This window comes from Eumetopias jubatus, unplaced genomic scaffold, assembly GCF_037043125.1.
Source record: "Eumetopias jubatus isolate StellerSeaLion01/CBP00866 unplaced genomic scaffold, mEumJub1_p1.0 scaffold_15, whole genome shotgun sequence".
In the NCBI taxonomy this organism is placed as follows: domain Eukaryota; kingdom Metazoa; phylum Chordata; class Mammalia; order Carnivora; family Otariidae; genus Eumetopias; species Eumetopias jubatus.
The window spans coordinates 16,767,362-16,788,545 of NW_028274821.1; the positions used below are offsets into that span (position 1 = coordinate 16,767,362).

A 21,184-nucleotide genomic window follows, 5' to 3' on the forward strand; every position below is an offset into this window, starting at 1 on the left:
CAATAACTACATGGCAATTTTCAATTTCTCAAGGAAATGGGCTGAAATAACTATTGGATAAATGAGAACTATTAAAAAAAAAACTCTAACCTCACTTTATAAATATATTATCTTTCCCTTAGAAAAATGTCACTAGCATTGCCAACATGCATCCAAACTGATTGGTTTTAAATTTCCTTTCCTTTACTCTGATTATATTCCTCTAGTAATAGTAATATGTAATAATGCAATACTATTCTCCACCAGGTAAACTAACCCTTTACAGCTCATCTCTAATGTCACTCCCTAACCCCCATGTTCTTCTATATCACTACGTATGTATTTCTATTTCAATATTCATCATCATACGGCAATATGGCTATTACTTTTGGGGAGAGGGGGATCATTTCTCAGTCATTATTATACCTTCTCCACCCACCTGCATCCCAAGTTCAACTAAGCACCCAACGTAATGCCTGGTAAATAATAGGATTCGATAATTACTCTTTTTAATAAAAGGAGATAAGAGAGAAAATTATACATTTCCTCTATTTCTGTAAATAAAAGGAAATTTGTATCCATTGATGGTGATCAAGGGTAATTTTATAAAATATCCTTTCATCCTAGGAGCTATGGAAAGCAAACCTCTTTCAGCCAATAGAAATTATTTATATAGAGACTCTTGAGCAAACACATTCATGCCAAGAGGAAAGTGGGACTCAGGTAAAATGGGGAGAGGTGGATTAACAACGTTGCTCACATTGCTCAGTTGTTACTATGCTGTTCACTTGCACCCATCTGTTTATGGTACTTATAACTGGCCCATTTGTAGCTCCCTTCTCCAGCTTTAAATGAAGAAATGGTCTAGCCTGCAAGAACAATTTTATTTTCACACCTAAAAAGAAATAAGTGGTACCTTGAATTTGTAAGGCTGGGCAGTTCTAATGAACTGGGAATGCAGCGTGCTTTCTGCAGATTCATTTCTATTTCCTGAGGGGCGTCTTCGGTGAAGAGGGGTCTGGGAAAGGCTTTGAGCAAAACTGGTCACTCGCTGGCAGTAGTTATTTTATTTTTAAAATAAAACAAAAAGGGAAAAGAAGATTATCATGGTAACAATTAACATTTCATTTCTAGACAGTAATGAAAACAAAGTATTAATATGGTATCCCACCAAGGATCCAAAGGTTCTGTCTCTAGCCCATGATCAGTATTTAATTACCCAACAAAAGCCTCTAACGATCTCCTACTTATCAAGAACACTGTTATTTCCTAACATCCTAGAGAACATGCTCTTTTGTTCTCTATTATACATCTGCATTCCTTCTCTATGTGGAAATTCCATTAAAAATCAATGGATTTTCTATACCTGAAACAAGTTCAGAATAGGCAATAAAGATTCACAGTTCTGATAAGAAAAAGTTCCCATTCACAAACAACTCCAAGGTTAAGTTAGAAAGTTATGGAACTTCTCCAGATGTTATGCATCATCACTGGAATTCCAGTGATCAGGCCCAACAACAACATAATTTATTGCTTATCAGCATGAAGCTTTCATCAATGAGAAACTAAAAGCTTTCTTAAAGGGGCTGATATAAAAATGGATGATACAAACCATGGGCTTTGAGCTACTTTATTTTTTGAAATAAGGCATCGAACAGACTACTGCTTTATTTCAACTTCCAACACCAAGAACAAAACGAGTTAGTCCAAAGTAAACAACCAGCAACAATAATTTGCCACCTCCTGCTAATACTTAGTATGTTGTCCCAAACCAGTGGCTTATTTTTGCTATCCTCAGGTAAAGGACCAGGCTGACGACGAAGTAGTCTGTCTCTTTAACCCACACAGCATCGTGCGCATTTTTCCTTCTGTGTCCACACAGTCAACATAGTAAGTCTGTCCCAAGAAATGAGGACCGTCAGAGGACCCAGAAATCTCATACAAACCAGGGAACTGAAACACCAAAAGGGTTTTCCATATTCATCCAAAAGAGTTATGGCCATTATAGATCAACTCTTTACACAGCCACTGAAGATACCAGTTCTCTCCTTGTTCCATGTTATTTTTAAAACTTACAACAAGCTTCACATATCCATTTTCAACGTATCCTTTCCTGGTAAAGAGATTGAGAAATGGGCCACACAGGTAGAAAATTCCACCACTGTGCATATCAGCATGGAGTTGGTAGCCACGCAGTCCGTATTATGGGTTGTCATCCAAAAGGGGGCTTTGCGGAGGGAGCTCATAGGGGACAGTGGCTGATACTAATGTGCTCTTTTCCACATGGTGATGGAAATGAAGATTTGCTGTAACAAAAGCCAGTTCTTCCTCCCTCTTCCATAGCCCTACCAGGAGGCCTGGGTGTAAGCAGAAGATCCAAACAAGTCTGTCCCAGCCAGTTGTGGTGGATTCAGTTAACTCAACTCAGGTTGTACTTTGCAATTAAAGAATGCCACCAAGGTCCATTTTTGGAGGGGGTTCTAGACTGAAAAAACTGGTGTCATACCACACAAATCTAAGGTTGACAATGTGGCTAGCTGTGGCCAATTTTGGCCATACCACATAATGGTCACTGATGAATCATTTATGGAAAGGTCAATGCATTCCATGATGTACTCTTTTCCACGTTTCTCTTTCAATATAATTACCCAACCTAAACCAGATATTCCGAGGGCCTCTTCGGTTTGAACTGGAGGGTCTGTGTAAGGGTTGACAGGTTTCAGAATCTGAGCTAGCACTACTTTTACAGAAGCTCTTTGTTTTTGTGACAGATTCTTTCTTCCCATACCCAGTTTCTTTACCCACGACCAAGAGTAAGTTCACAGATACAGCGGTCTTCTCTGCTGAAATAAGTTTCCAATTAGATCTTTAGGTGAAAAGGCAGTTGAAGAGATTCTGATGCAAATAAAATGGTCATTGGCCAGATGATAAAAGCGCCTATTCACTCATCCAGTACACAGCAGGGTCCCGGCATCCAAGTGGGAAAAGATCTTCAGCAAGATTTCTGAAGGCATACTATCCAGAGACACAGAAAGGTTAGCAGATGACTTCTCACAGTGCTTCCCCTGCCTCATACACTGCCTCATGGAAGTGCTGCCCATGGCATATCTGAGGCCTGGCCCCTTTCTGAACCCAGTGGCCAGCCAGTGGCCTCCCAGGGGACGCCCTGGCTGCGCCGAGCCCACGGGGCTCAGCGGCAAATGCAGCGCCTGGAGGCCACGTCAGTGCTGCCCAAGCTACTTCATTTACTCATTTATGTTAGTTTGCATTTTATGGATATAAATTAGACAAAGGAGTGATGGGGTCCGGACTTCTAAAAAATATACTCAATTTATTATCAGGAGTGTTGTGATACAGAATTAATAGCATCATCAGTAGTGATCAGGACTATTATTATTAACAGTTACTCGGTACCCTCTATGTTCCAGGAATATGGGTTTTCCGGGTATTATTTTATTTAATCCCTTTGACAAATTTATGAAAGAGATATTATTATTCCCATTTTATAGATAAGGAAAGTGACGTAGAGAGAGGTTAAGCTTCTCACTCAAGATTTCGTAACTACTAACAAGCGAAACTAATACTCCATCCCAAATCTCTCGGGACTCCAAACCATGTGTTGGTAACTGCTATGATCTAACTTACTACAAGACTTCACTAATAGACTCTACTTCACTAGAAAACTGTCAGAGAAATGGGTAGTAATTTCTCACCATTTCAAAAGAAAAAAAGCACTAGAGGTACTTGCCTAGCAAACTCCCCACCGGGCTACACCAAGGGCACAGTCGGTCCTCATACCTGTCACAGGCAACCTCAAGTGCATCACCATGCCTTTGAAAGCTCAATGAAGATCATTTTCTGTGAGATTTGAGTTTCTTTTTGTTTTGTTCTTTTATTTCTTAAAGACAACTTGGGCTTTTACTTCACCTGATTCTTTAAAGGTCAAAAGTGGCTTGATATTCCGGACTCTTCCTGGGATCCCATCCCAAACCACCTTTCTAGTTTCATCCTTCACAACCTTCTAGCACATCGCTGCCAACAAAGGGCTCCTTGTCACTGTCACTGATGTCCACAGCACTGTGCCTTTCACTGTCCCTGCTCTTCTCTCAACCCCAATGCCCCAAACTCCCTTTTCTAACACTTCCATTATCCTCTAAGAAGAAAGGCTCTCTTTGGAAACAAGCCATGTTTTCTCTGCTAATCAACCAGGCAGCAACTCTGACTTTACATTCCTAGACTTTCGAAATCTTGATGGAAAATAAAATACGTACAATGTGTATTTTTACATAGTACACTCTGCATGCATTTTCCAAAAGAACCCCTACACACCTGTCCCAAGTTTGTCATCTCCAGGTTATGGACTACTATGAGTTTCGAGATGGAAGCCCATTAGGCTTTTGCCTTCTACAATTTCAAAAGGAAAGAAAAGAACTGGTCATCTCTCCCTTAAATCCTTCTCAAGACATTACTTCAATGTCAACATAGCACACATTGTATCCTGTTCTGTATGCCAGTTATTCATAAGTCTGTTTGCTCTGAGAGTTTCTACACCCCTGGTCTTTATGTTCATCCTATGCCAGCACTGTAATTTACATGCAGCAGAGACTCAATAAATGTCGATAAATACAAATGTCCATTTTAGAAGCTATTCCCATCTGAACTTCCTAAGCCATTTTTCTAAAAGTCTAACTCCTAGTTATGGCATAGTTTACGAGGGTACTTATCAATTGTGGTACCTTATGTTTTCTGTAGAGGTTGTTGTAGAGGGCTCTGAAACTTTTTCTAGTATAGCTGCTGCGATACGCTCCACCAATGAGGTATTCGATTACCAATCCAATGTCGATGAGTGTTATTCTGTAGCCCGAGAGAAGGGCATGCTGAAACAAAACCATGCAACATATTGTAACTTTCAGTTCCTGTTTTGCGTTTCCTTTGCCATCTGTTAGAACATAACCCAATCAACTGCAGAGGTAGACTCATACTTTTCAAGCATCTTTACAAACAGATCCATTAGGGGTGCCTGGGTGGCTCAGTTGTTGGGTGTCTGCCTTTGGCTCAGGTCATGGTCCCAAGGTCCTGGGATCGAGCCCCGCATCGGGCTCCCTGCTCTGCGGGAAGCCTGCTTCTCCCTCTCCCACTCCCCCTGCTTGTGTTCCCTCTCTCGCTGTGTCTCTCTCTGTCAAATAAATAAATAAAATCTTTAAAAAAAAACACACACACACACAGAAAAACAAACTGATCCGTTAATGTGACCAACCACTGATAGAGGCTGCTTGTTTATAAGGAAAAACAAACCTAGCCTTAATGTGTTTTTAATTTCACAGGAATCAAGTGTGTGCTTATATTTGTTCATTCAACTCTCTTTTTTCTCTTTCTCTCATGCATACATATACTTTGTAATAAAACACACTTAAATATAGTATAAAAGATTGTTTTTAACTGGAAATTATATAACTATTACAACAGAAGTAAAATCACTGGAGTATATCGCCAAAATGTGCCATTTTGACATATTATTTTAAATAAAAGTTGCTTAAGAGACAGCCTGTACAAGAAGGACACTCAGACCCTCCTCTGCTCCCCGAAAGCAGGAAATAACTCCCCCATGTGAAAGGTGCCCTCCTTGTCCCAGGAGGTAAAGAGACATCTTTATCACCAGAGATGGGAAATTTAAAGCAGAGAAGGCTGTTTAAGTGACCCTTGTTACTTTTTACTAATTTACTACCCCAGACGAAATTCTGTTTAGAATTCCTTATTAATTGAAGCTCCCAAAGTTTTCTTTGTCTTGTCAATTCTTCACAGATTTATTGTCTTTTTGTCTGAAAAGTATAAAAACTGCCTGCCTTGGTCGTTTCTTGAGGTCTCAATTTCATCATTGGGACTCTGTGGGCACACGATAAAACTTTGTGTTTTTTTTCTCCTGTTAATCTGTCTCATGTAAAATTTAATTCTTAGGCTAGCTTGGACTGAGGAAAATTTCTTCTTCCCCTTCAATATACTGAATGTATGTGATCCAAAATTAACATTGGCTATACTCTGGTTTCTCTTCAGATCGTATAAATCTTTCGCCTTTTACAAAATTAACATTGGCTTAGATCTTCCATCTCTCTATTGAAATGGCTATAGCACTTTGCACTGTGTTGACTACATCATACACAAAATGAGAATATGGAAGGAAGTAGAACAAATAGAAATAAGGAACATGGAATGTCAGAACAAAATAAGATATCAAAAAATGAGGTTGTGCCAAAACAAATGCTATGGTTGGCAAGAGGGCTGAGCAGCAGATTTCCAAGTACATGGGTCTTAGTCTAAATGAAGATAACTTTGACCACTTAAAACCCGCCTTACTACCTCTTCATAACTGTTACTTCTCAACTACCATTCACAGTACATTTTTTTCATTAAAGTATAATTGACATACAATATCCTATTAGTTTCTGGTACGTATCTTAGTGATTTAATATTTTTATACACTATGAAATGACCCCACGATAAGTCTAGTTACCATCTGTTGCCATATAAAGTTATTACAATACTATTGACTGTATTCCCTAGGCTATACATTACATCCCCATGACTTATTTATTGTCTAACTGGAAGTTTAAACCTCTTAATCCCCTTCACCTATTGAGCTTATTACATTGATTCATATATGAATCAATGTAAATACATTCATAATTTCCTTTTCTCAAGGAACACCATAACTAATGTTCTTTGTTGCTACTAGTTGAAAGCATAGGGGCGCCTGGGTGGCTCCGTCGTTAAGCGTCTGCCTTCACCTTGGGTCATGATCTCAGGGTCCTGGGGTTGAGCCCCGCATCAGGATCCCTGCTCGGCGGGAAGCCTGCTTCTCCCTCTCCTGCTCCCCCTGCTTGTGTTCCCCCTCTTGCTGTGTCTCTGTCAAATAAATAAATAAAATCTTTATAAAAATAAAAATAAATACATAAAAGCATACTTAACCTATTCTATTCCTTTTTCTTCAGGTTACTGTAAAGGAATCAAAGTTCAAGGAAGTAATAAGGAAAATCATCTTGATCTGGCATCAATCATGCCAACTAAATTTACATCAGCAGGGACACTTTTGCTTACTTCTGATTTGCCAACTAAATGTCTTCCTCTGTGGTCCTTTTATTCCGGCTCTCCAAGCTAGTCAACAGAGCCAGAAAGCCCACACTCTCTCCGTCAAGATACCAGACTTCCATGAAATGAGGAAGTACTTTTAAAGTGTGCCATGGATGGAGTTTACTCATGGGGACAAACAAAGTCTCTCCTAGTTTCCTGCAGATGTGAATAAAAGTTCTTGGTGACTAAAAGAAAAGGAATTAAAGCATAAGAGACTGTTAAAGGTTTGGTAACTAATAGAAGATGATTTTAAGTCTGATCTAACTCAAAGTTCAGTGAAAACACCATGAGCAAAATATGAGCAAGGTTATAGAGTAGTGGGATTCATCCTGGCTCCCGACAGCAATGCTTAGACTCACAAAAGGAGGTAGGGCGCCCAAGCCATCGTTCACAGTCAAAACAATAACAATGAAAATCATGTAGCAGTCCTCCAATAAACATGACAAGACAAGGAAATTTCTTTATTTTCATCAAGTATTATCATCATTGGAAATACTGTTGTATCATGTTGAGGTAAAGTTCTGATTGAGAGTTTTATATGTCTCCGATTCATATTTTATAAGAGAAAATAATCATTAGTTAATGCCACAGACTTGGTGGATCAAATCTTTAAAAATATAAATTACAAGGAAACAAACTTAAAAGAATATGGTTTGGTGATGAAATTGCTCAGAGCCCCAGGCAAAGAGGGTAGGTAACTCACTAGAAAAATCCAAATCTACATTTTATGAAGCAAAATCAGGCAATGCCTCAATCACAAAGCTAAGACAATACACAAACAAATTTGTACACATTCATAATTATGTTACCTGTTTTACATCTTGGACAAGATGATGCAAGAGCATATTAGTGGGTCCTTGTTTCTGTAATAAAGAAGGAAAGAAAAATGTATTCCTTTTAATTACCATATACTAGGGGGGAAATATTTTATTTCAGAATGCACAAATAACCCAGAATACTGAAAATTTTCTTCAGCAGCTTTAGTAATGAAGTTTACCCCAATTAATTGTAAGTTATTTCCTAAGAGAAGATATAATTAGATTGAAATATTTTTCAAAGATGTAAAAAAAAAAAAAAGATATATATGTGTAGGTAGTAAAAATATACTTAACCTTAGTTTTTTCAAGAGACAAAAATAAATTTTAAGTCATTTGTAACTATCCTTTATCATATATAAACTACACCATGACAAACCCCATCACATAATTACATTGCATCAACAATTACTTATTGAACACTCCTATGTTCAATCCAGCTTTCGAGGGAGTCAGTTAAGAATGTAAGTACTTTCTTCATAGTTTTTACAGTCTAACTGAAGAGAGGGGGGATTTACATGAAAAACTAATTATGAAGATGTGTGCTCGAAAAGAGTTGCCAAAAATTTGTACCGTAGGAATAGATCACTGCAAACTGGGAGTATTCAAAAAGACTGGGCTTAAAGGGGGCTTTCAAGAAAAGGTAAGATTCAAAGGACAAGGAACTACATTTCAAGAAGGGTGCTTGGCTTGAGCAAATGGTGTTTTTACAAAGGGTTTACGCAGGAAAGCAGAATTTTTAACAGTGGCTGTAGGTCGAGATGCTTCCAACAATTCAATAAAAGCAAATTGTTCTTATTCACATCATTGGCTTTAATTATGGTCTTACTGTTGTGTTTTCTTAACTTAGTTTCTGTTTCTATCCTGTGTAATTAATTAAAATAAGAAACGCAGAAATGACCATAGGATAAAATGGATTTGGTAAGAATGTTTGTCCTCTGGTTGAGAAATCTGTCTCTCTCTAGGCTATCTTTGTATTTCAATATTCAAGGAAACTTGAACATTCAATATTTAGCTTAAGCTAAATCTTAAGCTAATTAATAAATGAATCTTAAGGGAGGCGATTGATAGAATATTCCACTACTCACTGTGTTATAGAGCTCCTCCAGTCGGGGGATGGTAAGAAAGCGATGGAGGTTCACTCCGTATTCTATTAAGAGCTTCACAAAATCCACTCGATCCATTACTAAAGCATCTAACATTGCTTGTTCCAGTGCACCAGCCTTCAGAAGGTAGAAATACATGAGAGATGGAGATAATTAAGAAAGAAGTTTTTTTAAAAAGTAGAAATAACTAAGAATTATAAAGATCTGAACTTAAAACAATGCAGATAGAACCATCATAAAATACAGTCTTACTAAGAAATGTTCAGGACCTGATTGAAGAAATAACGAAAAGTGAACTTGAAGGCATAAAAGACACTTTAAGTAAATCCGTTCTTGTACCAGAAGACTGACAAGTGTAAAGATCTCACTGCTTCCCAAATTAATGTATAGGTTTAATGCAATTCTAATAAAATCCAAGGTTTCTTTTTTGTTGCTGCTGCTATTTTAACTTGCCATGTTTTCACTTAAACTATACCCAGTTCCTGAATATATACGGGAAATTAAACACACTCATTTACTTTTACTCTGACCTAAAATTTTAGTAAAATTATAGTAAAAAGATTTTTTTTTTTTAAAGAAATGAATCCACAAGAACAAGGGGGTCCAGGAGTCACATTTTGGAAGCTGGAAAGCAGATGGGCAAGTGGTAATTGATTTAGCAGTCCCCAGAAACCCAGAAGGTGAAAGTCCCCAGAAACTTGAAACTAGAAAAAAGCTAAGAACCAAACAAATCTATGCCACAGAATTCTGGCAGCTCCAGGATGAAATAAATGTACATATACCGAATCCCTAATGTTGAGATCTTCCCCATCATCTTCCCCCATTTGACTTCCATTAACACTGGCAGCAAGGTTTTTCCTTATCCAGGCAGGGGATTGGAGGATTCTTTTCTGTGAAGGGACTAAGAGTAAAGGCAGGAATATGCTGTCATCTCAGGTCCCCCCGACAAGCGGAAGCCAGATCACTCCTCTGTGAAGCTCAGATCTACAGTTAAGCTTCACCTACAGGCTCAGGATTTCTAAAGAGCTTTCTCTCCTCCACACTTAAATAAAAAGTCCAGAACAAGCACACCACAAAACACCAATCAGTAAGAATCAGACAATGCAGGAAGAGGAAAAATTCAAAAGAACTATCATTACCATCCTCAGTGAAATAAGATATTACATTCAGGACGCTTAAAAAAGAAAGAAAAAAAGAAAAAAGACAACAAATTTGCTCGTAGAAACTAATAGTATGCTACCAGAAACAAAAAGCTCCATGTAAGGCATGAAAATTAAAGTTGAAGAAATCAACAAAGGAAAAATATGGAAGATAAAAGGAAAAAGATAAGATTAGAGGAGCAGTCCTTAGGTCCAACATTTAAATGCTATGAATTCCAGAAAGAGAACAGAGAAAACAGGAAGGAAATTCCCCAGCATGGAAACCCATGATTGCTAAGTTGAAAGCATGTACCCAGCATAATGGATATAAAGACTCTCAATAGCACACAGCATTGTGAAATCTCAAAACACTAGAAAGATATTTGTTTGAACTTCCAGAGAGGAAAAAAAAAATGGTCCCAAACAAAGGATCAGAAAACAGAAACATTTTTACTTCTCAATAGCAGTGCTGAATGCTAGCAGCTAAGCTTTCAAAATTCTTCAGGATAATTAGTCCTGATCTTTTAAAATATATCCAAACATATATGTTCTCAAAATGTTTATCTTCCATGTTCCCTTTCTCAGAAAGTTACTGAAGGATGCACCTCCTTAAAATAAAGGAGTGAACCAGGGAAGAAGATGACACGGAATACAGAAAACAGGTGCTCTAACACAGGAGAGAGGCAAAGGGAATCTCCAATATGATGAAGGTAGATCCCAGCATGACAGCCCAGAACCCGGAGCAGCAGGTAACCAGTCCAGACTGTAGCAGGGAGGACAGGACCACAGACAGAAATATTGAGAAATCTCTAAAATGAATGAATCAGAAAATAACAATATGACTTGTTATTTAAAACTATGGAGATTTATGTCAATACAACAAAAAAATGTTAAAAACACTTGATTCTTGTGATCAGCAGGGCAGAGAACTACTGTTGTTTCAGAAGCCTTTTAGTACCATTAGATGTTTTAACTAACATGCATGTATTACTTTGACTCAAAAATAATATACCTGTGGTACAGTCACAACTGCAATTTGTAAAAATGAAATGTTAATAGTGATTATCAGTAGCACTATAGATAATTTTTTTCTTTCTGCTTTTCTGTTTTCACTTATTTCTATTTTGAGTACGTATTACACTTTAATGCAAAAATAAGAAAAGCTTCAAGTTTCAAATAACAATATAAAAATCCAACCATATAAAAAAAATAATAAAATATCCTTCCATTCTTTCTCCCAACTTCATTTGCCAGTTTCAATTAGGCTGCAGAGAGAGCCTGAGGGAAAAAAATGATTTTAGGGAGGCAAAGTTGATGAAAGAAATGTCTCAGGTATCCCTGGGCACCAAGCTACAGAGAAGCTACCTCCACACCCATCCCAAACCAATCTATCTCTCCTCCAATTTTTTTCTTTGGACCACACCCCCCCCCCAACAAAGCCAACACACAAAATATTTTTCCCCAAATAACTTCATTTTCACTATACCTTCCAATGCTGTCCATAAATTAGGATGTGTTTCTTGGCAATGTCCATTCTGTCCCAAGCCATTGCCAGATTTAATTGTTCTGACGCTGTTAAGTTTGTGCCTAGGTTAAAAGAAGGCAACAATCATACATCTTATTTAAAATATCAACATAAAAATTTCCATGGAACGTGAAAAGAGGAAATGTGGAAGAGATGTAACCCTCTTCAGACACTCACCCTTGAGCAGAGCTGTTAGGATTGCTAAATCAAGGTCTTGGGACTCCTCGGAATCAGCATCAAATATGGTAATCTATGACAGTTGAAAAATAGGAAGCCATACATTTTGGGAACTAGTAAAGAAATGTTTTCAAAAAGTCCCCACAAAATGCACTCTAGAGCTAATGAGTTGAACAAAACATTAATGTAAAAAAACCACAGAGAGTTAATCTTCTTGATTAGTTACTCTCCCAGGGTAATGGAGAATTGTGAACACTCAGGGGGAAAAAAAGAAAACCCTCAAGAAATCCATGTATCCTATAGGAAACACATGATAAAACATTACTACACTGAATTTATCATGCATACACTAGAATGAAGAGAAACTCAGTGTCAATTCCTAAAGAAAAAGAAAAAAAAAATCATTCCTTTTGAAGAGATACCATAGGACACCATTCTGCTCACCTCACCTTAGAGACTAAGATATTTGCTTTTTTAATGAGAGGTGAGCCCTCAAAGATTCATCATAAAATAAGTGAGGCAATTACAATGCACCCAATGAACAAGTAGAAAGAGCAGGACATGCCTCCTGCCATGAGACTAATTTTTGTAAGACAAATAAGGATTTTTATTTATGATTGTAAAAGTGCCTGGGGGCTCGATCGGTTGCGCGCCCAACTCTTGGTTTTGGCTCAGGTCATGATCTCAGGGTCTAAGATAGAGCCCCACGTGGGGCTCCACGCTCAGTACGGAATCTGCTTACAATTCTCTCCCTCTGCCCCTCCCCCCTCCTCAAACAAAAAGAAAAGGTTGCCTGCTGTTAATGAATGTATCTCAGTCTTTCTAAGTGAAAATATGTTTTATATAGTACAGGGAACTATTCAACAAAAAGAGCCATGTCTGGCAAGCCCAGATATACTACTAACTAGCCAGTCTGAGGGAAACATCTTTAGATGGGGATTTCTCATCCACAAGGTGAGAGGAACCCACTAAATAATCTCTAAGGTCCCATAAAGGTAGAAAAACTATGCTTCCGCAATTCAGGTATTGGTTCCCTCCAACTATGTGCATGAATAAAATCAATTCTCATTTATGCAGGAGCTGAGGACCTAATTCCTAAGATGTACAAAGTCTTCGGCACCTACTCTAGTCTCCTTTTGGCCACTACACCCTTCATTACTCTCTTTGATGACAGGAAGACACAAATATAATGGTGATCTCTTTAAAATGTCCGTTTCTTATTGATTTCTACAGGAAGTATCAAATGTAGTAGACCAGGTACAGGATTTCAACTCTGAGCCCATGTGTCTATTTTACTGTTCTGTAACTGCATGACTCTGAGAAAAATCACTTAAATTCTCTAGGTTCCAGCGTTGGCATCTCTGAAACTGGAATAAACAATCACTGCCATATTGAACTCACTCATGGGGCCACTTCAAAGTAAAAAAAATACATCTGAAAACATGTTGTTAATTGTAGACATGGTCGTTATTTTTGTTGTTATTGGGTCAACTGAAACTAAGTATTTATCACTATGTTTAGCCCTGCTTTGTCCAGCCTAAACTGGTTCAATTGTTTATTTTTGTGGGGTTTTTGTTGTTGTCATTTTTTTGAGGCCAGGTGCTTAAGTATTAACAAAATCTTGAATGATTTGGTCTAGCCTCTGAAATCTGGAAAGATCACTATGAATCATGACATATTTGCACATTTACTGGAATTGTTGGCTTCATCTCATCCAAGTCATTGAATTTTGATCAAAGTACCCTAAAACGCTAAAATCTTTTCCTGAATCTATGTTATGCTCACAGCCCCAGAGTTTGTGGCCTCCATTTTCTGTCCCAGAGTATATTCTTATACTTCCCATTGTTCAGTGCGTCCCCAAAGATCTCCTGTGGGATGTACTCAGATGTTATGATGCAGTCACCTAAGTCAGCAGACTGGACTTAAGAGATGGAGCTATTCTTTTACCCTCGGAAAATATTTATGTGTGATCGTCACTAAATGTGGTCACTTTTCTGTAATACTGTTATACTAGGTTTTTTGTTTGTTTGTTTGTTTGTTTGTTTTCCTAACTGCAGTCTAAAATTTGAAGCATTGTGGGGAGGTGGGCAGGGGAGGGAATAAAAAGCCAAGTTTATTCAACTAAGGGTCAAGTTCTACAGAGTTATATAACAATCAAATTAAAACAAAAAACTCCTTATTTTGGGGGTGCCTGGCTGGCTCAGTTGGAAGTGTGACTCTTGATCACAGGGTCATGAGTTCAAGCCCCATATTGGTGTAGAGATTACTTTAAAAAATAAAATCTTTTTTAAAAAAACTCCTTATTTTTAAAAGTTGTGGAAGTAAATATTACAAATGATGCAAATTATCAGTTTTAAAGTCGTTTGAGTTATCAACTCATCATACTCACAGAATCCCTGTGTACCATACACTCCATTAGAATTTGAAAAAGGTGCTTAGACTGTTTAAGACTAAAGTTGAAAGTGTTCTGAATCATGCAGATGATCTCCTCCTTCACCTGAGGACGTAGGGCCCTGAGAGAGAGAGAAATGGTCATGACTTGGCACAATGCAGAGGAGGGAACAAGCCAGCAACTTCAGGGCAAGAGCACCTGTGGGTCCCATCTGACTGAGAACGTTTCCATGGACAGTTCTGCTCTGAGAGCAAGCGGGCAGGAAGCAGAGGGAAGCAAGGTACCAGGTGAGGCCAAATCTGAAAGCGAGCACGGGTGGACCTTTCCATGATCCCGGAAAGAATGCACTCCGGGGCAAGCTTCCCGAGCTGACAGATTTCCAATACATGTTTACTTAAGTAAATCGGTGGGGTCAATATTTTAGTTCATAGGCATTATATTTACTTACACAGGAGAAAGACCACACTTTTTGAAATTGGAAAAATCACACTAGATATAGGGATAGCTAGAGAAAAACGACCTTTTTATTTGAAAAGGCTAAAGAATTAAAACCTTAGGGCGCCTGGGTGGCTCAGTCAGTTAAGCATCTGTCTTAGGCTAAGGGCATGATCCCAAGGTCCCAGGATCAAGTCCCACATCAGGCTCCCTGCTCAGTAGGGAGTCTGCTTCTCCCTCACCGCTGCTCATGCTCTCTCTCTCCCCCTTTCTCTCTCAAATAAATCTTTTTTTTTTTTTAAATAAACACAACATGTATTAATGCCAGTATGCTGGTTTCCCCACTTCCTGCTATTTTTACTAATGGCAAATGAATCTGAAGGTGATCTGGGGCCAGCACTGGTCTCCTCACTCACTGCAGGGTTTTTTCAGCTTTATAGACCAACTGCAGGAGCATCTCCTCCCTCACTCCCCGGTGGAAGTGCTCCCCCGCCCACCCGCAGCAGCTCAGACAGGGTTCAAGAGCCCCTGAGAGAGGCAGGCCATTCTTCGGCAAAGGAAACAGCAACTTGCATCAGCGGAGGGCATTTGGACATTAATCAATACATATAAAAATCACCGAAAAATTAATTCCAGTCTCAATCTCTGTCCCCCAAGGATATGTGGCCCACCCAAAAGCAGAGCTTAAGAAACTAAAATGGAGGAATACATAGTTACCGTGGTTTCAAAACTGAGGGGTCAGCAACTCACCCTTCATCTGCTATGTGTTTGTGGGTGAAGGCCAGGAGGTCGGCGGCCCTGCCCGTGCCGTCACACACGACCACCGGATCTTTGTCCCTCACAGTCTCCCACACAGCGAGGATGACATTGGGACCTCCTTCCACCACCAGACCCACCACGGGCACGCCTTGTCTTGAACCTATTTCAGAGGACAAACAATACCAAAGTGTTACAAAGATGCTGGCTAATCATCCATTTTGCTTTCCGGGACACAGGTCTTTCAATCACCCCAGATACCGGTTACCCGAGCTCACCCTTCTTCCTTCCTTGCCTCACTCAGGCTTCCGTAGTTCAAGACCAAGTCAGAAGCTTGCACTCTCAATAAAGTCACAGAAATATGGTGAGAGCATCTTCAAGCTTTCCCCCGTTAAAAAGGTAGCTAAAGGTTTTCACTAGTTAAAAAAAATTTTTTTTAAGTAGTCTTCAAGAAATTTCTACTTTTCATTGTGGAAAACTTCAAACATATCTCGAAAAAAAAAAAAACAACCCAGAACGATATAATGGATCCCAATGTATCTATCACTCACCTCCAAAACTGATCAACATTTTGCCAATTTAATCAACTTCTAATGATGGTTATTTCTAAGAACAAGATGGGATGGGTAACTCTCGCAGACTTTTACATTTCAACATATTCCATTTTTCACTGTTTAAATTTCTTATCACAAGTATACATTATTTTATTAAAGTAAGGGAAAAAAAAAAAAAGGAATGACCACAGAGTCATTCTTCTTGAAAAGATATTAAGTGGAAAAAAAGTTACAGAATGATACATATAGTAAGATCCTTTTTATATTTTTAAAACCACAAATACATTTACATATATTTACATATATATGTAAATATACTTATTATATATACATACCCACATATCCATTTATTTATACACACACACACACACACACACACACACACACAGAAAACTCTGGGAGGGTACACATCAAACTATGAATAATGGAGAAGGGAGGGAAGGATTTGGGGAAACACTGAAAAGGGACCTTGTTTATTCTATAGACTTATTTAATTATACTTTTATGCCACACATGTATTAACATATTTAAATCCATATTTTATTTTTCAAAAGCAGAAAAATCAGCAGGCAATACCACACTCACACCTGGGCATCAGAGGACATTATCCTGTGCCCCAAGTTTAACAGTCCTCCTCTGGCCATGCCCCTCCCCTCACAGTGAGGCGTCTACAGGACCAACGTTTGAGGGAAGCCTGTACCTTCTGCCCTACTTACTAGAATGCCACAGACCCCAAATTCCTGCTTCCAGGGGCTGCCTGAGCCTCTGCCCCAGATATGTCCTCCCTCAGGACACACTTGCCAATGACTCTGAGGTAGAGCTCTACGGGACAGGTGGGTAGAGCTTGGACATACAGGCCGGGGTGTGCAGGTAAGCACATGTGTGTGACGGCCCTGGCACAGACGGATGGGGCCAAGGGCAGGAAGAGAAGCAGAGAGCAGGCTATGTGTAGGCCAGGGCGACAGTCCCGGCTCTAGCTTAATACTCCCAAATTTCCAAGATGCTGAACTCAAACCTGGCCTTCCAGCTATATGTACAAATGTAAAAGGATAAAATTCTATATAGTTTGTTAGCTTGATTTAAAGCTTTTAAATATCCAGACATATAATATGTGGGCTTTCCTGTGTGCCCTTGTCCTGGACTCTACAAATGTTTGGTAGGGTGGGAGTTGGGCGGGGGGGGCACCTGTTAGCAGGTATCCAAACACATAATTCAGTCTACTTAACTGCTTTGACTTAACTACTTTACTTCTTTTCCTCTTTCACAGACTTCCACCTCATTATTTTCTCCCTGTCACTAAAAAGTGAATCTAAGATATACCGATTGGCAGTCATGGGATTCCTCTAATAATATTAGCTAAATGAGATGAAGAAAATGATATATTAACACATAAAAGTAATAGAAGAAAATTCAGATAAATATTCCATTAATCATAAAATATTGACATGGATGGAAAAAACTTTTTAAGAGAATCTCTTATGCCTTATATAATAAAATACTATGCAGCCATTAAAAATATGTTAAACTATGCTTGCTGATGTGGAAATGCATCCTTGTTTGGTTGGAGAGGGAAGACTACAAAAGAAGCATGGATACTATATGAACCTAGCATTCATTTAAAAAATGCTGCTTTGTGTGTAGAAAATTTCTGAAAGCATATATATGCGCATATATATATATATATATATATATGAAAAAGTTGGCATTTAGTTTTTATTGTGAGATGATGGGAAACCCTTCCTTCTACTATATGCTATTTTTCCTTTATCTGAATATGAGAGTATATAGCACTTTCATCATCACAAACAAATTAATAAGGATAAAGAGGAAATTCAATTTCTATTGGGTAGGTCTTTCTTAAAGCAATAACTAATTCCCACAAAAATAAAAATATTTATGATTCTTTTCTACAAAAAAGGATCTTACTGATGCTTCTCATTAAATTTGTTTAAAAAAAAAAAAAAAAGTTGTCCAGTTCTCGCTGAGAAATCTCACTAGAGAGCTGCCTCTACCCTCGGGCCCCAGGGTTAGGCGTGAAGACACTATCATGCCTCCAAATTACAACGTCCTAGGATGGACATCCCAGGAAAGCACTGTTCTCCACTGACGGTTGGATTGTGAAGAGCTACAGAGGCATCTGATCCTATGCACCTTATCCTCAGGGGCTCAGGAACGGGTGTTGGCCACATTTCAAATGGCTGAACCCAGGAATTCCTAGAGCAACTTCATGATGTCGGGGTTTTGGGGTTTTTTTTTTTTTTTTTTTTTGTAAGTACTCTTGGCCAATATCAAGGGTTTTCCAGGGACTCTAAAAAGTCCGGCTGAAAAGAAATGAAAGAAATCAACAAAATATTTAAGTATTTTCATTCCATCCAAATAAATCCTTTTTAAGCAATACAAATTTGATAGAAAGCTTCCCTAGTGAGCATGGTAGGCATGAAGATCAGCTTTGATACATAAGAATTGGGGGTCTGTTGGGGACTTTTGCCTCCCTTCCTTCCTTCCTCCCTCCCTCCCTCCCCTCCCTTCCTTCTTTTCTTCTCTCCTTCTTTTGTTCTTCCTTCTCCTCCTTCTCTTCTTCCTTCTCCTCCTTCTCTCTCCTTCCTTTCTTCCTTTCCTGTGTGTGTGTTGGTGCCTTGCTGTTTTTGCTCCTTCATACTGGTTCTCCTTAGAATAATAAATGTTACCAATCCACTGGAATGGGCTCCACATTCTCTTACACACAAAGTGAAACTCTCCAAATAAACCCCAAGTTTCAAGATCTTTGAAAGTAAAAATGTTACTTGATGCTATATGCAAGCTTCAGGTTGTATGCATTCATCCACAAATGGAGAATCGGCAGGGAATAAGACAGACAGAACTTTGCTCTCTTGGGGCACACGTTATGATGCTGTATGAAACGCCTGAGCAATTTCTGTGGTGAGCATAAGTCAACAGAGGCAACAGGACATTTCAGGTAATTGAGAGTTCAGACCTTTAAAGGAAACCTCCCTGCAGGGACTCTTGCTCAGGCCAGTCGCTGACCTCTCCTCCGCTCCTCTCCTCTGGGGGTCTCCCTTCCCCCCACCCACACCCACTCCACAGAGGACCACATACCTGATCCTCTCTCCCCTTTCCTTTCCTAAATGAGCCTCCAACCCTCATTCACACTAAGCTCTAAGTGACCGGCAACAATTGCCAGGGCCCCTCCCACACACACCCCCAAAAGGAGATTACACCTGTATCAAAGGAGGATAAAAGGAAAGAAAGTATGATATTGAGGGCATACTATGCACCCAACACTATCCTAGGCACAGCAAGCCTACATTATCTCAATTAATTCTCACAACAAAAGTTAGACCATTCCTTCCCTTTTATATTAAGAAAACTGTTCAACAGATGTTAACTCCCTTGGCCAAGATCATAGACAGTAGATGACACAGCTTTGATCTGTCTGACCCACATTCTGCTGCCTCAGGAGATCAAGGTAAAAAACTCAAAGGACGTTCAGCATTGAAGGCCAAAGCCAAAGGCTGAAGAGGACTTGAGCCTCCCAAGTGCGTTGGCTCCCTTGTCTTCTGCCCCAAGGGTGCGAATATCTTGTGCAAGATTTAACGCATGGAAAGAGCCAGAAGCCCACTTTCTGCTGCCTTGGACGAAAAGTCTCCACTTCTCCAGGCAGCACCTCCCTTTCCATTTCTCTACCCAAGGATGTTTGCTGATTCTGGCCCTCCCTTCCCTTCTCCCTCCTACAGATACTACTGTTAAAAAAGAGACAAGAGGTCCAAAACAGAGTCACTTGTGCTAAGCTCCACATCAGCAAACCAAGACATAATACCTGACCTAATGGCAGTTGCAACCTCTCCCACGAACGTAACCTTTAACCAGTCAGTCTGGAATTACCTGGTTGGCACTAGTGAGGTCATCTGCCTGGTAGGATGCCCACGCCCACCCCGCCTTCCCCCAGAGGAAGGTGATCTTGCCCAAAACAATCCACTCCTTGTTAGAAGAACTCCCTTGCCACACCTCCTTCTGCCTATAAAAGTCTTCCATTCTGTCCAGTTCCTTGGAACTCCCCTCTCTCTATCTGCCAGATGGGATGCTGCCCAACTGATGAATCACTGAAGAAGACCAGTAAGATCTTTAAATTTACTCAGATGAATTTAGTTTTTTTAACACTACCAAAATGGCCATCTCAAAGCATCATGGAATCGACACACAACACTGAAACCTTCAAAGGTCCCTATTTCTAAAAGCCCTGTATGGTTTTAATGCTTCTCTATCTGGGGTATGCCACCATACATGAAATGCCATCTTCCCTGATGGTCAAACTCATACCCCCACTCTTCTCAGGCCAGTCTCCTTACTGCTCTTCAGTCAGTCCCATTCTGGTGTCAATACTCCGCCCCCACACACAACCATCCTCCACGTGTCCTACCCTATGGACAGCTGGAGGCTATGCTAAAGTCTTCACTGTTGCAGAAGGCCTCTCCTGATTATGCTGTCCCCCAAGACTTCTTCCTCTCTCCTGTCACCCACAATTCCACACCACCTCACATCCTGCTTTCTTCGGGCTGTGGGTTCACACATGTTAATTTAAGGCAGTGACCAGCTTGGACCTCTCCACTCTGTATGGATGACAAAGGAGTGCCTTTCTCCATAGCAGCCCCCCAACCAGGCCCTGGTGGCTGAGCCTCTGTGGTACTCACAGCTGTGTATTTTCTGCAGAGAGAGGTACTTTTCCAGGTTCCTCCTGAGCTTCATCTCATTTCCATACTTGCCCACAGTCCCATCATCGGACAAGATGAAGTGGGAATGCATGCTGTTGAGTGTGGTGAGCTTGCTGAGGGGGTTGCCCAGAGTCTGGTACAAGCACACCACCTGGAAGACAGTGGAGAGAAGAGAAGGTCAGAGCTCAAGGTCCTTCTCTGGGCTCACCTGCTCCATAAGGCCTGTCCATGCATCATGGAGTTTGTGCCAAGGTTAGTAAGTACTACTTGCTACCCAGAGCAGTGTTTCTCAAGCTATCTGTGGTGAAGGATCAATTTGTTTTTTTAAATCTCCCATCTTTTAATGGATTGGTATATGGTCCTACTGTGTGTAACCAGTATGCGGCTCATGCTACATGAGAGTCATGACACAAGTTCAACAACTCTCCCACATGCCATGCTCAGCAAGATAAGCCCACTGGCCATATGCTCA

General features: G+C 39.7%; 1 protein-coding gene and 1 pseudogene across 1 annotated transcript in view; both read right to left on the reverse strand.

Moving 5' to 3' along the window:
* TRPM6 (transient receptor potential cation channel subfamily M member 6) overlaps positions 1 to 21,184 on the reverse strand; it is a 133,285-nt gene that overhangs the window by 68,889 nt on the left and 43,212 nt on the right. Inside the window, exons 7-15 of the mRNA XM_088018731.1 lie at positions 20,692 to 20,863; positions 15,444 to 15,612; positions 14,256 to 14,379; positions 11,867 to 11,939; positions 11,651 to 11,751; positions 9,008 to 9,142; positions 7,914 to 7,967; positions 4,716 to 4,856; positions 896 to 1,030 (exon numbers count right to left, since the gene is read on the reverse strand). Of these exons, the coding sequence (XP_087874857.1) occupies positions 896 to 1,030; positions 4,716 to 4,856; positions 7,914 to 7,967; positions 9,008 to 9,142; positions 11,651 to 11,751; positions 11,867 to 11,939; positions 14,256 to 14,379; positions 15,444 to 15,612; positions 20,692 to 20,863 (1,104 nt within the window). The remainder of the gene's footprint in view (positions 1 to 895; positions 1,031 to 4,715; positions 4,857 to 7,913; positions 7,968 to 9,007; positions 9,143 to 11,650; positions 11,752 to 11,866; positions 11,940 to 14,255; positions 14,380 to 15,443; positions 15,613 to 20,691; positions 20,864 to 21,184) is intronic.
* On the reverse strand, positions 1,662 to 3,008 carry LOC114202331 (F-box only protein 15 pseudogene; annotated as a pseudogene).